This window comes from Podarcis pityusensis, assembly GCF_964106645.2.
Source record: "Podarcis pityusensis genome assembly, chromosome: 17".
Lineage (NCBI taxonomy): Eukaryota > Metazoa > Chordata > Lepidosauria > Squamata > Lacertidae > Podarcis > Podarcis pityusensis.
This window is the reverse complement of record NC_138042.1, coordinates 2,277,773-2,297,143: the sequence shown is the minus strand read 5'-3', so window position 1 is coordinate 2,297,143 and position 19,371 is coordinate 2,277,773. Positions and strand designations below refer to the sequence as shown.

The 19,371-nt window shown below is 45.2% G+C and overlaps 1 protein-coding gene across 6 annotated transcripts in view; it reads left to right on the top strand.

Moving 5' to 3' along the window:
• IQSEC2 (IQ motif and Sec7 domain ArfGEF 2) overlaps positions 1–19,371 on the top strand; it is a 168,088-nt gene that overhangs the window by 16,258 nt on the left and 132,459 nt on the right. For all 6 annotated transcript variants that reach the window (XM_080987301.1, XM_080987297.1, XM_080987302.1 and 3 more), the window contains exon 2: positions 12,766–12,795. In XM_080987301.1, the coding sequence (XP_080843427.1) occupies positions 12,766–12,795 (30 nt within the window). The remainder of the gene's footprint in view (positions 1–12,765; positions 12,796–19,371) is intronic.

Genomic DNA, 19,371 nt, shown 5'->3' with positions numbered 1-19,371 from the left:
CCAGTGGTAGTCTTTTTCTTTACAGTCACTCGTGTATTTGGTAGAAGCAACATCAACTCGTGAGTCAACACCCAGATGCTGTTCTGCTACAATCAGCGTTTCTTCCCACAAAGGGGCTTAATCATTGAGCAGATAAGATAAAACAGAATTACAGTCAATCTCTGTTGCCATATGGAATGGTTGAATTTCAGTGAGAATGCATTCATTATAGATTACCTGTTGTTGTTTAGTCGTGTCCGCCTCTTCGTGACCCCCTGGACCAGAGCACGCCAGGCACTCCTGTCTTCCACTGCCTCCCGCAGTTTGGTCAAACTCATGCTGGTAGCTTCGAGAACACTGTCCAACCATCTCGTCCTCTGTCGTCCCCTTCTCCTTGTGCCCTCAATATTTCCCAGCATCCGGGCCTTTTCTAGGGAGTCTTCTCTTCTCATGAGGTGGCCAAAGTATTGGAGCCTCAGCTTCAGGATCTGTCCTTCCAGTGAGCACTCAGGGCTGATTTCCTTCAGAATGGAGAGGTTTGATCTTCTTGCAGTCCATGGGACTCTCAAGAGTCTCCTCCAGCACCAGAATTCAAAAGCATCAATTCTTCGGCGATCAGCCTTCTTTATGGTCCAGCTCTCACTTCCATACATCACTACTGGGAAAACCATAGCTTTTACTATACGGACCTTTGTTGGCAAGGTGATGTCTCTGCTTTTTAAGATGCTAGGATTATCATCACTTTTCTCCCAAGAAGCAGGCGTCTTTTAAATTCGTGACTGTTGTCACCATCTGCAGCGATCATGGAGCCCAAGAAAGTATTGTAAATTCTCTCACTGCCTCCATTTCTTCCCCTTCTATTTGCCAGGAGTTGATGGGCCCAGTGGCCATGATCTTCATTTTTTTTATGTTGAGCTTCAGACCACATTTTGCACTCTCCTCTTTCACCCTCATTAAGAGGTTCTTTAGTTCCAAGTGATCCACCTGGAGCAGGAACCGGCAAGCCACTCCAGTATCCCTGCCAAGAAAACTCCATGGACAAAAACAACAGATTACCTCTACAATGAATCTAAACAATATACAATCAATAGTTTAGAAAAATGAGCAAATCTATAAAGATAGAACAAAACGACAAAATTACTAATTTAATCATAAAAGGTATGTAGAACTAATACCAACCACCAACACTTGTATGGAAAACCAGGAGAACATCCCTGTCCCTATAGGCATATCTCCCAAGGGAAGAACAGAAAGAGGTTCTTCAGTCTTCTATTTGTTACCCTTCCTTGGGCAATGCTGACCAGGCTCACATATTTAAAAGTGAAGTAGGGAACTCCTCACAAGCTCAGCTGAAATCAATCAAACAAATCCTGGAAACTCTATGGATGAATTCAAACTCTGTGGAGCTAATGTAAATGTGTAAAAATACTTGGATTCCATTTGGGCAAGTCGTCTGGTGATGTTACTCCCAGTCAACTGCGTCTAGCAATTCTGTTTTATTACAAAAAACCCAAAATTCATCACATGTATGATTATGTTGAATAAAATGTTCCACTAATGGGGCTTTTTAATTTTACCTCGGATCTGAGAATGATGTTATAAGATGCGGGTTTTCAGCTGGTGAGACATGGCACCAATATATACCAAATGTCAATCATTCTATCAAATAGATCACATTCTTGGTGCCTCAACTTTTAAATCCTGTAGATTTTTCAGCCAGTTTAATGATTATCCCATCCTGTGATAAACTCCTCAAAACTGTTTTCTGTGCCTTAGACATATTGTTAAGAATTCATTTAACTGAGAAATCTCCTGCAAAATGGTGTTTTGAAAAGTCTGGATAGTGGGGTCCAGTACTGGTGGTGTGAAATGGGACTTCAGTCGAAAATGGCTGACGGTCTGAGAAGATTCATTCCCAAAATATGCCTTACGCTTTATTAAACTTAAAAGTTTATATAAATCCACCCACATCTGAAAAAAATTATATTGGGGGGTGGGGACAAACAAGAAGCCCAAGTTCAATACTTCAATTTCAATAGCTGAAAGTCGCCTGGAGAACAGATTTAGTACTGCTGCTTGCGGCAGGCCTTTGGCGGACAGGAGTGAAAGTTTATATTGTGAGGTGCTACTGCTCCACCCTGAAAGGCTCTTTGCCTTGTGCTACTATATCCCTGCCCTGTGCGTTGTTTGTTGAGCTATCCCATGGCCTAGCTCCAGATGATGTCTTAGCCTGGCTGAGTGTCTGGTGCTTCTGAGTGGCCAGCTACAGTACTCAGTAACCTCTCTCTGAAGGAAACGTTTTCAGATCATTTTCCATATGGTGGATGTTACTGGGATAAGAAAATTGAGGAGGGGGGATGATATCAGCCTGCAGTGAGTTTCACTTTTTATGTAAAGGGAAAAAAGTGTCTCTTCAGATTGGAGTGGGGTGGCATGAGACTTGCATAGAGGTGCAGTTCTCTTTCTCATCGACAACAAGGCGGGTTGTGACTTCTCTGTGGTGGTACACTGGCATTGCAATTTAGCGTTCCATTGCCTGGTTAACCTCTGGGTCTCTTTGAGGGAGACTTGGCCAGCAAATTTCTAAAAGGAAAACTGCAGGCTCTCAATCAGACACACTGCCACACCCTGCCCCACTGTGGTGAAAATGTCTCTAAGCGCATGCATCTAGAAGCTGATTGTGATTACTTGATGGCGATAAATGCTCTGCGCACAGCCAGAGGTTACTACTTCCCATTTCCACAACAGAGCCAAGGCACTAGACATAGGTTCTAATGCTATGCTCTAGTGAGTCCTGACTCAGCTTAAATTCTTACCTTTGTTCAAAGCTGGAATAATTAGCTCTTTAATTTTCATGGCTTGGCTTTGGAGAGGCTGATTTTTTAAATAAAAAAAAAAATGATGAAACTAGAAACAAATGTTCCCTGACCTTTTAAGAGCTCTAATATACTTGGGTTTCTTGTTTTTGGCAAATCAGTATGCATGTCTTCCCCTAACAATGCAGGGATTCAAAAACTTCACCCTCTGAACCTCTCGTGGAGGAGGCACATGACGAAGGGCCTCAGATGATGATTGCAGGGTCCAGGATGGGGGAAGGCATCCTTGAGGTATTGCGGTCCTGAGCTATTTAAGCCTTCATAGGTCAAAACCAGCACTTTGAATTGCACCCGGAAACTAACTGGCAGCCAGTCCAGTTGGACCAGGATCAGTATAATATACCCAAACAGTCTCGTCCCAATGAGCAACCTGGCCACTGAATTCTGCACTAGCTTGAAGCTTCCAAACTGTCTACAGAGACAGCCCTACATATAACACATTGCAGTAATCCAATCTAAAGGTTACCAGAGTTTTCATTAAGAAAGAGAAACTCCCTAATGGGATGAGATGTTAAAGGCCTGTGATCTCCCATTTTTTAAAAAAACAGGTGGGTGAGGAGAGGTGAATTGGATCAGGACTTCAGTATTAGGGAAAGGGTCTTCTACTACATTATTTCCCCAGTGTAAATCATGCCCAGGTTCCCTTGGCATCATAGGAAAAACACTGGGGAAATGGTGTAGCAGTGGAAAGAGTTAATAGCCCTCAGCATTATAGCCTTGATCTGTTCTGCCTCCTTAGAAGCTGCTTTAAAAAAAGTAAAAGAGATGGCAGATCCACTCCTGGATCTTATCAAGTTTGGCCCTTAGTCCATACTCTCTTAACATTTCTCCAGTGAAAATAGGGATGTCCTATTCTATTATTATTATTATTATTATTATTATTATTATTAGAATCATAGAGTTGGAAGAGACCACAAGGGCCATTGAGTCCAACCCCCTGCCAAGCAGGAAACACCATCAGAGCACTCCTGACATATGGTTGTCAAGCCTCTGCTTAAAGACCTCCAAAGAAGGAGACTCCACCACACTCCTTGGCAGCAAATTCCACTGTCCAACAGCTCTTACTGTCAGGAAGTTCTTCCTAATGTTTAGGTGGAATCTTCTTTCTTGTAGTTTGGATCCATTGCTCCGTGTCCGCTTCTCTGGAGCAGCAGAAAACAACCTTTCTCCCTCCTCTATGTGACATCCTTTGATATATTTGAACATGGCTATCATATCACCCCTTAACCTCCTCTTCTCCAGGCTAAACATGCCCAGCTCCCTTAGCCGTTCCTCACAAGGCATCGTTTCCAGGCCTTTGACCATTTTGGTTGCCCTCCTCTGGACACGTTCCAGTTTGTCAGTGTCCTTCTTGAACTGTGGTGCCCAGAACTGGACACAGTACTCCAGGTGAGGTCTGACCAGAGCAGAATACAGTGGCACTATTACTTCTCTTGATCTAGATGCTATACTCCTATTGATGCAGCCCAGAATTGCATTGGCTTTTTTAGCTGCCGCGTCACACTGTTGGCTCATGTCAAGTTTGTGGTCAACCAAGACTCCTAGATCCTTTTCACATGTACTGCTCTCAAGCCAGGTGTCACCCATCTTGTATTTGTGCCTCTCATTTTTTTTGCCCAAGTGCAATACTTTACATTTCTCCCTGTTAAAATTCATCTTGTTTGTTTTGGCCCAGTTCTCTAATCTGTCAAGGTCATTTTGAAGTGTGATCCTGTCCTCTGGGGTGTTAGCCACCCCTCCCAGTTTGGTGTCATCTTCAAATTTGATCAGGATGCCCTTGAGTCCATCATCCAAGTCGTTGATAAAGATGTTGAATAAGACCGGGCCCAAGACAGAACCCTGTGGCACCCCACTAGTCACTCTTCTCCAGGATGAAGAGGAACCATTGATGAGCACCCTTTGGCTTCGGTCAGTCAGCCAGTTACAAATCCACTGAGTGGTAGCATAGTCAAGACCGCATTTTACCAGCTTCTTTACAAGAATATCATGGGGCACCTTGTCAAATCAAGGCAGGCTACATCCACTGCGTTCCCTTCATCTACCAGGCTTGTAATTCTGTCAAAAAACGAGATCAGGTTAGTCTGACATGACTTACTTTTCAGAAATCCATGCTGACTATTGGTGATCACAGCATTCCTTTCTAGGTGCTCACAGACTGTTTGCTTAATGATCTGCTCTAGAATCTTCCCTGGTATTGATGTCAGACTGACTGGGCGGTAATTATTTGGGTCCTCTCTTTTCCCCTTTTTGAAAATAGGGACAACATTTGCCCTCCTCCAGTCTGCCGGGACTTCGCCTGTTCTCCAGGAATTCTCAAAGATGACTGCCAGTGGTTCTGAGATCACATCTGCCAGTTCTTTTAATACTCTTGGATGCAGTTCATCTGGCCCTGGAGACTTGGATACATCTAAACTAGCCAAGTATTCTTGTACTATCTCCTTAGTTATTCTGGGCTGTGTTTCCTTTGCTGAATCATTTGCTCCAAATTCTTCAGGTCAGGCATTGTTTTCTTTATCGGAGAAGACTGAGGCAAAGAAGGCATTGAGGAGTTCAGCCCTTTCTGTGTCCCCTGTTTGCATTTCACCATCTTCTCCTCTGAGTGACCCCACTGTTTCTTTGTTCTTCCTTTTGCTACGAACATACCCATAAAAGCCTTTTTTGTTGCTTTTAACCTCTCTAGCAAGCCTGAGTTCATTCTGTGCTTTAGCTTTTCTGACTTTGTGTCTACACGTGCTGGCTATTTGTTTGAATTCCTCTTTGGTGGTTTCCCCCCTTTTCCATTTTTTTGTACACATCCTTTTTTAATCTTAACTCAGTTAAAAGTTCTTTAGATAGCCACCCTGGCTTCTTTAGGCACCTTCCATGTTTCCGTCTCATTGGTATTGCCTGACGTTGTGCTTTTAGTATCTCCCTCTTAACAAACTCCCAGCCATCATGAACTCCCTTTCCTTTTAGTATTACTGTCCATGGGATCTCACCCAGCACTTCCCTAAGTTTTATGAAGTCGGCTTTCTTAAAGTCAAGAAATTGAGTCCTAGTATGCTTGGCTGCTCCTTTCCGCTGTATAGTAAACTTCAGAAGAGCATGATCACTCACGCCTAATGATCCTTCCACTTCTACCCCACTAACCAGGTCATCAACATTGGTTAGGACCAGATCTAAAATGGCTGTTCCTCTTGTTGCTTCTCCCACTTTCTGGACAATGAAGTTGTCTGCAAGGCCAGTGAGGAATCTGTTTGACCTTATGCTCTTGGCTGAGTTTGACATCCAACAAATATCCGGGTAATTGAAGTCCCCCATTACTACTATCTCCCTTCCTTTTGCATGCTTGGCCATCTGTTCCAGGAAGGCATCATCTATGTCCTCCGTTTGGCTTGGGGATCTATAGTAAACTCCCACAATGAGGTCACTGTTATTCTTCTCTCCCTTCATTTTGACCCAGATGCTCTCACTTTGGCTTTGAGGTTCTAAATCTTGGATCTCTTCACAGGTATACACATCCCTGACATATAATGCCACTCCTCCTCCTTTCTTGTCTGGTCTGTTTCTCTGAAATAGATTGTATCCCCCCATTATTACATTCCAATCGTGGGACTTATCCCACCAGGTTTCAGTGATGCCTATTATGTCATATTTAGTTTGCTGTACCAAGAGCTCAAGCTCATCTTGTTTATTTCCCATGCTTTGCGCATTAGTGTACAGACATTGAAGTCCATTAATCATTCCCCCGTGTCTCTTATTTAAGGATTTTTTCCTCCCACCACTAGGTCTGCGTGCTGTTTGCTCCATTTGGTCTATGACATTTGGATGATCATCTTCATCAATTGATAGACTCCTACCTTCAGGAGCACTGTCTCCCTCCCCCACATTAGTCAGTTTAAAGCCCTCCTGATGAGGTTTCTGAGATTTTTGGCAAAAACATTCCTCCCAACCGTTGTGAGGTGCAGCCCATCTCTTGCCAGAAGTCCATCTTCAAGAAACTGCAGTCCGTGATCCAATAATCCAAACCGTTCCTGTTTACACCATTTGCGAAGCCAGCTGTTCACTTCCACTATTTTTCCCTCTCTCCCTGGGCCACGTCGTTCAACTGGGAGGACAGATGAGATGACAATTTGTGCATTTAATTGCTTCAATTTCCTGCCCAAAGCCTCGTAGTCTCTTTTGATCTTCTGGAGGCTATTGCTTGCAGTGTCATTGGTTCCCACATGAACCAAGAGGAAGGGGTATTTGTCAGTGGGTTTTATGATTCCTTGCAGTCATTCAGTTACATCTTGGATCTTAGCCCCGGGGAGACAGCACACTTCCCGAGACATCTTGTCAGGCCCACAGATCACTGCTTCTGTTCCCCTCAGTAGGGAATCCCCCATCACCACTACACGCCTCCTCTTAGGTTTGGTCGGGGTTCTTCCGTGAGCTGTCCGTTCCAAGGTCGCCTGCACATTCCCTGAGGACTGACTTTGCTGCTCGTCTTCATATACCTGATCGACTGTAATGAGGGAGAGATCCTCAAATGGAGTCTACTCTTCGTCTTCAATGCTAGGGGAGAGGACCTCAAAGCGATTGTGTATTTCTAAACAGTCAGAGCGAACCCTGGGCCTCCTATTTCTTTGAGTCACGTTTCTCCATATATCTGGCTCCTGTGTTGGTGTACTAGCCTCCTTGTCAGGGGAGTCCCCTGTCTCCTCCTTGGTGGAGACGTTGTGCTCTGTTGCTTCCAAGAAGAGCTCCAGCTCTCTAATTATTTGGAGCGTAGCTACACGTTCCTCCAGTTGCTGGACTTTGTCTTTTAAGAGGGCAATCAACATGCAATTGCTGCAGGTAAAGCTGCCTGCAACCTTTGGCAAGATGGCAAACATTGCGCAGGAACCGCAGGCGACTGCAGCTGTTCCCTCCCCCTCCATCTTGAGAACGTGTCGTTGGGGGTGGCTACAGCGGTCCTCCATCATAAAAAGCGTGAAGACAGGACAAATAACTCCCCCCACAAAAAAACCTAGGTCTCCCCCAACAAACGTTTGAGACTAGCTCCCCTAAATCTAAAAGATGGATCAAACTGTGCGCTCCTCCCACAGCTAATCACCTGCCTCAACAGAAACCCTGCCCCCCAGGGTTTATTAATTTTATTTATACTGTGTCTATCTGACTGGGTTGCCCCAGGCAGCTTCCAACATATATAAAAACATAATAAAATATTTTAAAACTTCCCTATACAAGGTTGCCTTCAGATGTCTTCTAAAGGTTGTATTATCGCATAACTCCCATACCCTCAGATGAAAATAGGGATGTCCTACCATACACTTCAACATTTCTCCGATGGACGTTCTGAGGAAAAACGGGGCATTCTGGGATCAAATCAGAAACTGAGACGGCTTCTGTAAATCTGGGATTGTCCCTGGAAAGTAGGGACACTTGGAGGATCTATTAGACACCAGCCCTTTTGGGTGCAGTTGGGGGGAAATGTACAGGCAGTCTTCCGCTGAAGTATGAAGTAAACCTTGCTCCCACCTTTCAGTTTTCTACCAGTTAGTGCAGACGTACTGGGAAGGTTGATATGGCATTTGTCTTTATTTTGTTATAATTATAGCTATGTAAAAGTACAAGGCTACTTGTATTTAGGCTTTTAATAATGATAGCTGAACTTCTCACAGCTTGATTTGGTACCAGTTTGGTATTTGTGAGCTTTATTTGAGCATTCTGAAAACACTTGTCTTTTTTCAGAGAATTCTTTCCCAGATTATAATACTGTCACATACTGTGGTACCTTAGGTTACATACGCTTCAGGTTACATACGCTTCAGGTTACAGACTCCGCTAACCCAGAAATAGTGCTTCAGGTTAAGAACTTTGCTTCAGGATAAGAACAGAAATTGGACTCCGGCGGTGCGGCAGCAGCAGGAGGCCCCATTAGCTAAAGTGGTGCTTCAGGTTAAGAACAGTTTCAGGTTAAGAACGGACCTCCGGAATGAATTAAGTACTTAACCCGAGGTACCACTGCATTGTATTGTCCCCTGGGTATTGGTTTCACCTGCCCTGCATCCAGCCCATAGTACCAGCCATTGTGAAGAGCACTTGGAAATTCAACCCCTTGCCCCAGCCCTGCTCCAATGCCAAACACATGCAAGAACAAGAGAGGTGGGGAATCTGTTGCTGGATTACAACTCCCATCATCTCTGACCACATTGACTACATTGTCTGAGGCTAATGGGAGCTGGAATTCAACAATATCTGGAGGGCCACAAGTAAGGCTTTTTTCCCAGCTGAAACTCGCTGGAACTCAGTTTTGGCGCCTCCACTGCCGTTATAAGAACACAAGGGTGAGCTCATTGAGAGCTCCAACACTTATTTTCCCCCCTAGAAAAATAGCACTGGCCACAAATTCCCTGGGTTGAGATCTGGACGGGATGAGACACTGACTGTATATGCTGAATTTGCAAGAAATAATCAAGACACTTGATTGAGCACAACAGAGAAGAAAGCAAGTGGAAGGCTGCTTGATTGGGTAGTCTGTGACCATGAAATTCACAGCAATCAACTTGCGTTTCATTGACAGTAAGCAGTTATTATTAAATAATTATTATTTACTCTGAATGTGTGCCTGCAAATCAACTGGCTTTGGAGCTTGAGTAGCTGTTTGCAACTAGTCAAACCCAGAGTAGAGACACTGAAATTGAGGAACTTCTGTTATTCATGTCCATTAATTTCAGTGGGTCCTGCTCAAAGTATTGAATGCAACCAGGTGAGGGTTTCATTATGGGTGGTAGGATATCCTTAAAGAACTTATGCACATTTGCCCAGGGGTGCCTGCTTTGCTGAATGTTGACACAGAATCAGAAATTTGGAGCTGAAAATGCTGATATAGTGCAGTGCTTTTCCTTTCCACATTGGCTAAAATCTGACCCCCACTTCTTAACCTTACATGAGTAACTTTAGTCCGTAGTCCCTTAAGGTAAAGGTAAAGGACCCCTGGACGGTTAAGTCCAGTCAAAGGCAACTATGGGGTGCGGCACTCATCTCGCTTCAGGCTGGGGGAGCCGGCGTTTGTCCACAGACAGCTTTCTGGGTCATGTGGCCAGCAGGACTAAACTGCTTCTCACGCAACAGGACACCATGACGAGTGCCAGAGCACACAGAAATGCCATTTACCTTCTCGCTTCAGCGGTACCTATTTATCTACTTGCGCTGGTGAGCTTTCAAATTGCTAGGTTGGCAGAAGCTGGGACAGAGCAACAGGAGCTCACCCCGTCATACAGATTTGAACTGCTGACTTTCTGATCAGCAAGCCCAAGAGGTTCAGTAGTTTAGACCACAGCACCACCTGTGTCCCTAGGTACAGGCACTGGTGGAGGAAGAGGAGTGGGGGGGGGGAGCGCACTGCCCCTGGCAGCACAATCCCAGTGGGGTGCCATCGCGGCTGCCCCCTGCCTGTGCTGGGCGCCATGCCCTGCAGGCGGCATGCCCCGCCCCCAGGACACGCGCCAGCCCTGCCCCTGCCTGCTCTCCGCCCCCTGGTGCTGGAGCATGAAGCTCCGCCACTGGGTACAGGCCCAAATCGAGAGGAGAGTGAAAAGATTATGCACCATAATATGGTACCTCTCCTATGGAGGTTCCTTTGTGTGCCACTGACTCCTAATTCCCATATAACATTTATCACTTTGCCAGTTCTATAAAGATACTCTGTTGACCCAAATGTGTTTGGTTTGCTGGTAAAAATATACTCCTCTTACACCTCTTAATGGCTGCTGGAGTCATCAGGTAGGCCAGAAGTCCAGGCAGCAGAGGGATCACACATTAGGATTTTGAGGTGAAGGAACCATGGAATTAAAGTAGCTACGGATTGGGATTGGGTGTAGAGAATGAGGTTGTGCCAAAATTTCAAGTTCAGTTATATAGCAAAATTTCCATGGAGCTATTTTTAAAAACTGTTTCTTGAGGTGTGGGGAGGACATGACATTTCCCCCCAAAATATCATTATTTTTTGGCATGGAGATTACCTTCTACTGTGAAATTGTGATCCTTTCCCCCCACCCTTGACAAACTGTACTATGCATGGCAGTTGCCTTTTTGAAGGAGGCGAAATGTTTGCCTCTGTGTACAAAACTGGGGCTTGTGTGTGTGTGCGGCGTTTGTGTGTGTGGTTTCACGGAAACAGTGGCCTAGCGTGGGGAGGGGCTGGGGAAGCCATGCCCCCCCCGCACGCTTTTTTGAGGGGGCACAACCAGGTCTCCCCACAACAGGCTCCGTCATCGAAGCTAGAGCCAGAGAGAGAGAGAGGTTGCAGCCTTCCGGGCTGGGGGGGGGGGGCAGTGATGCCTCCGTCTCCTTATGGCCAGCGAAGGGACACCTGCCTGGGCCCCCCCCTGGGCCGGCCAGGAGGGAGGGGAAGGGTGCTGCCACCACCAGCCACCAAGGAGGGAGGAAGAGGGCACCCCCCAGGGGCAGAAGTGGGGGGGAGTCTGTGGCGGCATCACTGCCCCCCTCCTCCGCTAGGCTCTGGCTCAGGCGTGCGCCCCCCCTGCCGCTTTGCCAGGCTGGGATCCGACAGTCCCACCCAGGGCCGGATTTAGGTTTGATGAGGCCCTAAGGAGCTCCTGAAGGTATTGGGGCCCTTTATGTGTCCAGCTGTCCTTTGTCAACAACAATTGTCACTGTTTTTTGTGTTGAATATATGCTATATGGTAATTTAGGGACCTAAAGCCATTTGCACGTAACCAAACATGTATTTTATCAAAGTAATTGTTGAACTGAAATACAATTAAGAAGAAGTATATTAATATTGAATTTTTTTGGGGGGGGCACAAGAGAGTGGGGCCCTAAGCTATGGCTTGTTTAGCTTATACGTAAATCCGGCCCCCCTCAGAGCCAGGCAGGGCTGCCGGGCAGCGTGTGTGCCTTTCAGATCAGCCCCATCAGCCTGATCTGAAGCCGCGGTGTCAGTGACGAGGGCAGGGCTCCCTCCAATGTGCCCCGCTGCTCTGCACCCCAGTGTGCCTGCCCCAGGCGCTGGTAGCACATGCTATGCTGCTGCTAAGAAAACCACAACCAACTTTTTTCAGCTCATTACAGGTGGGCTTTGAGGGGAAGCTACAGAAGTTGATTATCCCCATTATTCACCCCTAATCTCCAATTAAAGGACTCCAATTTTATTTTTTAAATAATAGTAGTTATATTTATGCATTTTCAAATTTAAAGTTGCACACATTTATAAACATGGATTTATGTATCCAGTCTGTATGGGCTCCCCAATCTATCCTTCAGTGACATTCTAGTTCATATTCTTTGGATTTCTGCATCCCCAATAGACTTTCCACCCTTTTTCTTCCTCACTATTCATTTACAGTATCTTGTCCTTTGCTGGTCCTAAGTTCATCCCACCTGGAAAGTAACTTTTTAAATATTTTCCAAAACAATCCTACTCACTCCTTATTTTTTCCTTATCCCAGTTTCTTATTTTGGCCATTAAACCTGCTAATTCCACACATTCTATTAGTTTATGCAACCATTGGTCCTTTGTCGGAGTTGCCTCCTCCTTCCAGTACTTTGCATAAACTATTCTTGTGGCCGCTAACAAAATAGATTTTAAACATTCTTTGGAATCTCTTCCCCTATTATTGCTAAAAGAAAGGCTTCTGGCTTCTTAAGAAAAGTGAGTAAATATTTTTTTAAATTTCTCATAAACCATTCCCCAAAATTTCTTTGCCAGAAGGACTCCAATTTTAATACTAAAGAAAAACAGACCCACTCTTACCCCAGCAAATCCATCTTTGTCATTGTGTGTCTCCTTGAAGTCTGGGTGTGACCATTTTCTAATACAAAACTCTTTTCTTCTGAACCCTCACCCACACCACACCACTTTACCTTCCGGTGACCTGAATCATAATCTCGCACTGACCATTCTTGTCTCTTTGTTTTGCAGGTCGGATGGGGAAAATTCAAGAACTGTCAGGTCAGTTGCACTGTTTCTTTTAAGAAAAAGAAAAACACATTCCCTATCTCCCCTCCCCCACCTTTCCCTCTCTTCCCGTTATGTCCACCCACCCACCCTGATTGCTCCCATCCCACCCAGAGACCTGCGTGGTTTCTTATGTGTGGTCTCCCTGGATAAATTTCTGAGTTTGGATCTTTTCCTCCATGGAGAAAGGGTTAATACCTGGATGTGGCTTGGACTGAACACACACTTGTGGGAACCAATGGACAGGGCAGAGAAAGGTGTCCTTGCCCATGGGAGAAGGGTTGTATTTCCTTAGATCACAGATAGAATGGCATACAGCAGGATGTGGAATGGCTAAGGAAGCATGCTTTGATTTAAATCAGATTCCCGTAGTCTTAAAATATCAGGCATTGATGTATTACTTCTTGAGTAAGGTTAATAATAATGAAAACAATGCTATTGATAATAATATACACATTATTAGTAAAACATATAAATACTCATCAAGCACCTATTGCTTTTCATTGAACAAGTAAATAACCTTGATCTCTGCCCACTGGCTTAGGAATTAAAGCAGACATGATGCATGGAAAATGAAGGAGGGATAAGAGAATATTATTATTATTATTATTATTATTATTATTATTATTATTATTATACCCCACCCATCTGGCTGGGTTTCCCCAGCCACTCTGGGTGGCTTAAAGCATATCTAAAAACATAGGAAAAACATCAAGCGTTAAAAACCTCCCAATGCAGAGATCAAGGAGGGGTAAGAGGAGTCCTGGCAGGGGGTACAGTTTGCAATCCAGCAAGCCACACACAAGCTGCCACCCATATATTAGGTGCTCAGTCAGGTGCTTGACAATTGCTGTTTTTATACTTTCCTAGGCAAATCAAGAAACACAGTAAATTCAGTGAGGCCCTGGGAGGCCCCTGTGGTTTTGGCAAGGCCTGGGCAAGAGAGCTCCAGTGCCCCTTCCCCCCAATACACATATCTATGAGAAGCCTGGTATGGGCGGCAAGAGGGTGGTTGCAGCAGTGCTGGACTGGCCAGCCTGGGATTCACTGCTCCTTTCCCAGCACTATCAGGGATTGCCGCCGCTGCCACAGTCTTGGGGAGGGGAGTGCAGAAAATAAGTACAGAAAATAAAAAGGGAGGCCTAGGCTGGCCCAACTCTGTAGAGAAGGAACTGTTGCTTTTCCTCCTTGCCACTGCCAGCCTGTCTCTGCCACATGCTCTGTCTCCTTCTTGGGAAGCTGCTCAGTTCTATTTGGCTGATTTCCCCCATGTGCCCCATGCCAGGCCACCAGGGCATGTAGTGTGTGTAAGAGGAAATCATGCCCAAGGGAGACTGTGGCATCAACAGGGTCCTGAGAGATGCAGGGTATCAGTGGTTTGTTTTGGGAGCTCTGACTGGCCATAGGCCCTCTGGTCAGTGCATGGGCCCAGTCAGATGCTCCACTATGCTAACCAACGAAGCTGGGCTTTGTATGGTGGATGGACTGTGTTCAGCTTTGTGGGCCACATGTTGTGTGGGCTTGGACCATCTCTTGGGTGGAGGGTAGAGTGGCATGGCTGTATCTCTGGCATAGGCAGTGGGAAATTTTCTATTCAGTGCAATCTAGTCCAGTTAAAAAATGACATGGAATGAAGCAGCTTGGGGCTCCGACACGTGTGGGGTGCAAAGCACTCATCTGTTCTAGTCCCAGCTGTAGTGCAGGTGAGTGGGAAGTAGTTAGTGACTACGACAGAGCTAAGAAAAGATTATAACATGTAGCCTTTACCTCTTGATCCCATTCAAAAGCTGCCATTGGGTCACAAGATCTTTTTTAAAATTTGTTTCATTTATTACATTTCTTACCCCGTCTAAGTAATGTGGAATTGGCCTACATAGATTTCCTGCAGCTTCCTCATTTTGTCCTCACAACACCCCGATGAAATAGCTTAGACTGAAAAATAGCCCTTGGGGAAGCCACCCCAAGAACTCTGTGGCTAATTGGTGGGCTGAAGCCAGGACCTCTAACCACTACACCCCTCTGCCACGTTGGGCCGCTTTACCTTTGCATCGTTAAGGGCAACCCCTTTTTGCCTAAGCTTGGTCACCGCTGATATGGTCACATTCAGTTGCAAATTGGATGTGCCAGGAAAGTTGCATTGGTCCTGGGATCTGTGTTGGCTCCTCCTGTAGCAAAAATATTAGGAATGCTGACTCCAACTCCCGGGTACTAGAGACCAAGATGGCAGAGGGGAGAGGAAGAGGGGAAGCACAATATGCAGAATAGGAATGCTGTGGTCTGTGGGCATCCCACAGTCTCTCACTGTTGTTTGCACTTCCAGTGACATGGAATTCATTTGTACCATAAAGGTGGGGTTGCCATATTTCAAAAAGTGAAAATCCAGACACAAATGTTGTTGAGCTTTTCTTGGCAAAGTAACATTATCCCCATGGTTTTCAGATTATGTCTATATTTTCCCAGCTGCAGATTGGCCTTGTAAGAGCTATTTTGTGTTGGCTATTTTGCTGACAAAAGAGACTATTCCCTGAGGGTAGGGCTACAGGTGGATTTCTGCACAACAGTGGCAATTTCAGTTGTGAGTCTCTCAAAATACTGTGGACAACCTTTTGAGCCCTTAGCATGGAAGCAAAATGGTCTTCCTGTACTCAAAATACCAAGATCAGATTCTTCACTTTGCTGCTGACTTAGTCATGCGGATAACTTCATCACTCTAAGACTATATCTGCACTTTGGGAGTGTGGGAGTCTCTATATATCGAGACTGTCAGTTCTTTGGGGCAAAGACTGTGCTTCGTTGTGTATCTTGTGTCACTTCTCCCACAGTATCTGAGGTCCCTGATTGGTGAGGCTCTCCCAAGTAGTTGAACGACGAATTGTATTAATGAATAAACTGGTAAGCTTTCAACTGTTCTCTTGTAAAAGCAAAATACACCTGGAAAGTCTAGTGCCAAGGTATATACAGATATTGATACAGATAAAATCAACTACTGTATATCCACACTAAAATGTGTGTGTTGTGTTCATGCATGCACACGAGCAGTAATTACTTTCTGGTTTAACTAGGGAAAATATTTCTTTCTATTCCAAGCTTAGTCAAGGGAATTAAATCCTATGGATTGGAGCAAGGGCAGGGAAGTTACTGCTTAAGCGCTTGGCTTCTGTTGTCAACTTTTAGGATGTGCCTGAGTTGTGCTCCTATTTCCTCCATGAAGTTGGATGAGCAGCTGGGTAGGGGTGGGGCAAAGTTGTGGGTGGGAAGTAAAGCCAAGATGACTTGAGACTGCTTTCTTTAGGGGGTAAAATGACGACTGTTCTGTCCCCAGAGTTCTCCACTTCAGAGTCCTAAAGCACTTCATGGGTAAGAGCTAGCAGCAAGGAAACCTCCCTGGTTTTTCTTTAATTATATTTAGGGTGTGCTCAAATATAATGTTCTTCCCTTGGGGAGGCTTACTGTGATTAACGTTTAGGAATTGCTCCTGGTAAGAATTAGGATTATGTATTTTAATTTCTGGCCATTGGGAATGGTGCCTGGTAAGTTGAGGAAGCCAGATTTCCAGATTTTCCAGCAGCTGCTAGGAATAGAGGGCTTCAGAAGCAGTTGTAAGGCATGGGTGTCTAAGCTTTTCGGCCCCGGGGCCTCCATGCCAGTTGTGAACATGGCCACCTTCACACACACATCTCCCATACACCAAAGCATGTGCATATGTACACACAGCATATTCTGGGAATACACATACATTGTATGGGTTTATCTACACCACATACTTTAAATCTGGCTTAATAGTCATTCCCAAGAACTGGGGGAATTGCAACTGTGGGGAGAGGGCAGGGATGGATGGGGCTATGCTAGACAACTCTGACAGAATCCCCAGCTCCTTTACCAAATTCCAGTTCCCAGGATTCTTTGGGAGTAGGCCATGACTGCTAAAAGTCATATAAAATCAATTTAGTGCAGCTAGACTCTTAACAACTGTGAGTCTTGTAAAGAAGTCCCTGCCCCCCCCCCAAACTCCACAATACTTACTAGCCTGCAAAAATACTTATTAGCCTGCTGGGGGCTGGCTGAGGAGATGGAGTCCCCATTGCAGCTGCTGTTTGTAATACTGTGCTGGTGTGGAAGTTGAGGCTTCCCTCCTCTGGCAGCCCTCTTGGCTTCTGTGCTTGAAGAGGGACAGAGCATTCTCACCCACATCCATAGAACTCAGTGGAGTCACCAGCATGAATCATAGAATCATAGAGTTGGAAGAGACCACAAGGGCCATCGAGTCCAACCCCCTGCCAAGCAGGAAACACCATCAGAGCACTCCTGACATATGGTTGTCAAGCCTCTGCTTAAAGACCTCCAAAGAAGGAGACTCCACCACACTCCTTGGCAGCAAATTCCACTGTCGAACAGCTCTTACTGGGCAAAGACTGTGCATGAAGTACTTTATCACCTGTGGCAACTGGACAAGTGCTTAAATACAAGGCTGGTACAAAATTTCTATGTGGGAGGTGAGAGATAATGCAACCCTGACAGTAGAGAACTTGCCCAAAGCTACACCTTTCATGCCTAACCTCCTAAATAAAGTCAGGTAGAAGTCTAACCTTCTAATAAAGGCAGAATATCGCCAACATGTTGCCCCACTATTGAACGAATTGCTCTGGTTGCCAGTTACCTACTGGGATAAATTCAAGGTGCTGGTTTTGGTGTATACTTCTTCTTCTTCTTTAGTGATCACTTGTAGCCGAGTAAGATTGTGTTCCATAAACACAGTTTTAACAATGGGTCCATAAGTGACTGTGGGGGCCAGTTCTGGATTCACACGTCCTTCCACAGTGGGGACATTGGTTCCCAGGCAGGAGTTGATTACGGTGTGGAATTGCCAAACGTGCCTTCCTCTTAGCACGTTTCTCCCTTGCATCCTGAGTTTGAGTGTCTTCAAAGCCCATGGCACCTTTGGTAAAGGCTGTTCTCTAACTGGAGCTCTCGCAGGCCAGTGTTTCCCAGTTGTCAGTGTTTATACTACATTTTTAAAGATTTGCCTTGAGACAGTCTTTGAACCCCTTTTGTTGACCACGAGCATTACGCTTTCCATTTTTAAGTTCGTAATAGAGTAGTTGCTTTGGAAGACGATCATTAGGCATTCGAATAACATGACCAGTCCAACGAAGTTGGCTGTTGAAGAATCATTGCTTCAACACTGGTGATCTTTGCTTCTTCCAGTACACTGATATTAGCTCGCCTGTCTTCCCAAGTGATGTGTAAATTTTTTCAGAGACACTGTTGATGGAATCTTTCAAGGAGCTGGAGATGGCATTTATAAGTGGTCCATATTTCACAAGCATATAGTAAGGTTGGTAGTACAATAGCTTTGTAAACAAGCATTTTGGTTTCCCTGCGAATATTCCAGTCCTGAAACACTCTGCACTTCAATCGGGAGAAAGCTGCACTTGCAGAGCTCAGGCGATGCTGGATTTCGGCATCAATGTTGGCCCTTGTGGAAAGATAACTGCCTAGGTAGGAGAAGTGATCGACATTTTCCAATGTTTGCTGGTGCAGCACTTTGGTTTTTTTGGATGTTGAGTGATAGGCCAAGCTTTTCTTAAGCTTCTGTAAAGATATTTAGGATGGTTTGGAAATCATCCTCTGAGCATGCGCACACTACGTTGTCATCAGCATACTGAAGCTCTATGACGGAAGTTACGGTAACCTTACTCTTTGCTTTCAGCCTGCTCAGATTGAAGAGCTTTCTTTCCATCTGTTCGATATATGATATCTACTCCGGTGGGGAGTTTCGCTTCGACAAAGTGTAGGATCATGGCAATGAAAATAATGAACAGAGTTGGGGCACCTGATCCCACTGTGAATGGTTATCTGCGATTGTTATCTGCGATTGTTGTGGTCATATTATCATGGAGGAGCTGAATGATGTTCACAAATTTATCTGGGCAGCCAATTTTCAGAAGGACAGTCCACAGGGCATTATGATTTACAGCCATACGCAGAACCAGGATACCTGAAAGAGAATCTCATCCTGCATATGTCCAGGCCATCACTGTGCTCTTCAGGTGAGGGCCTCCTGCAGGTACCATGTTATCAGGAGGTCCATTGTGCACAATGTAGGAATCAGGCCTTTAGTGTTGTGGCACCTGCCCTTTGGAATTCCCTCTCCTTGAACATTAGACAGGCTCTGTCTCTGTTGTCTTTTAGGCACCCTTAAAACTTTCTGGATGGTCAAATGGCAACTGTTGCAATCCATGTGTAGTTTGTAGCTTCCGCCCAACCCCCCCGTAACTTTTCAGATCCAAATGTTCCAGCGTTTTATTTAAATCCCCTTTTCTTTGTGCTGGAGTGCTAGGGTGTCCTGGCAGTGTGCCAACTTAAATTCACTTATTGACAGGGCTTTTTTCAGCTGGAACTTGCTGGAACTGAGTTCTGGCACCTCTCAGGTGGGAGTCATTGCCATTACGAGAGAACAAGGGAGGTGTTCCTGGTGAGTTCTGGCACCTCTTTTTATAGAAAATAGCACTGCTTCTTGGTGATGTAGCCACTCCCATGTACTTCCTGTTGGTGTAATTTGGTGGAAAT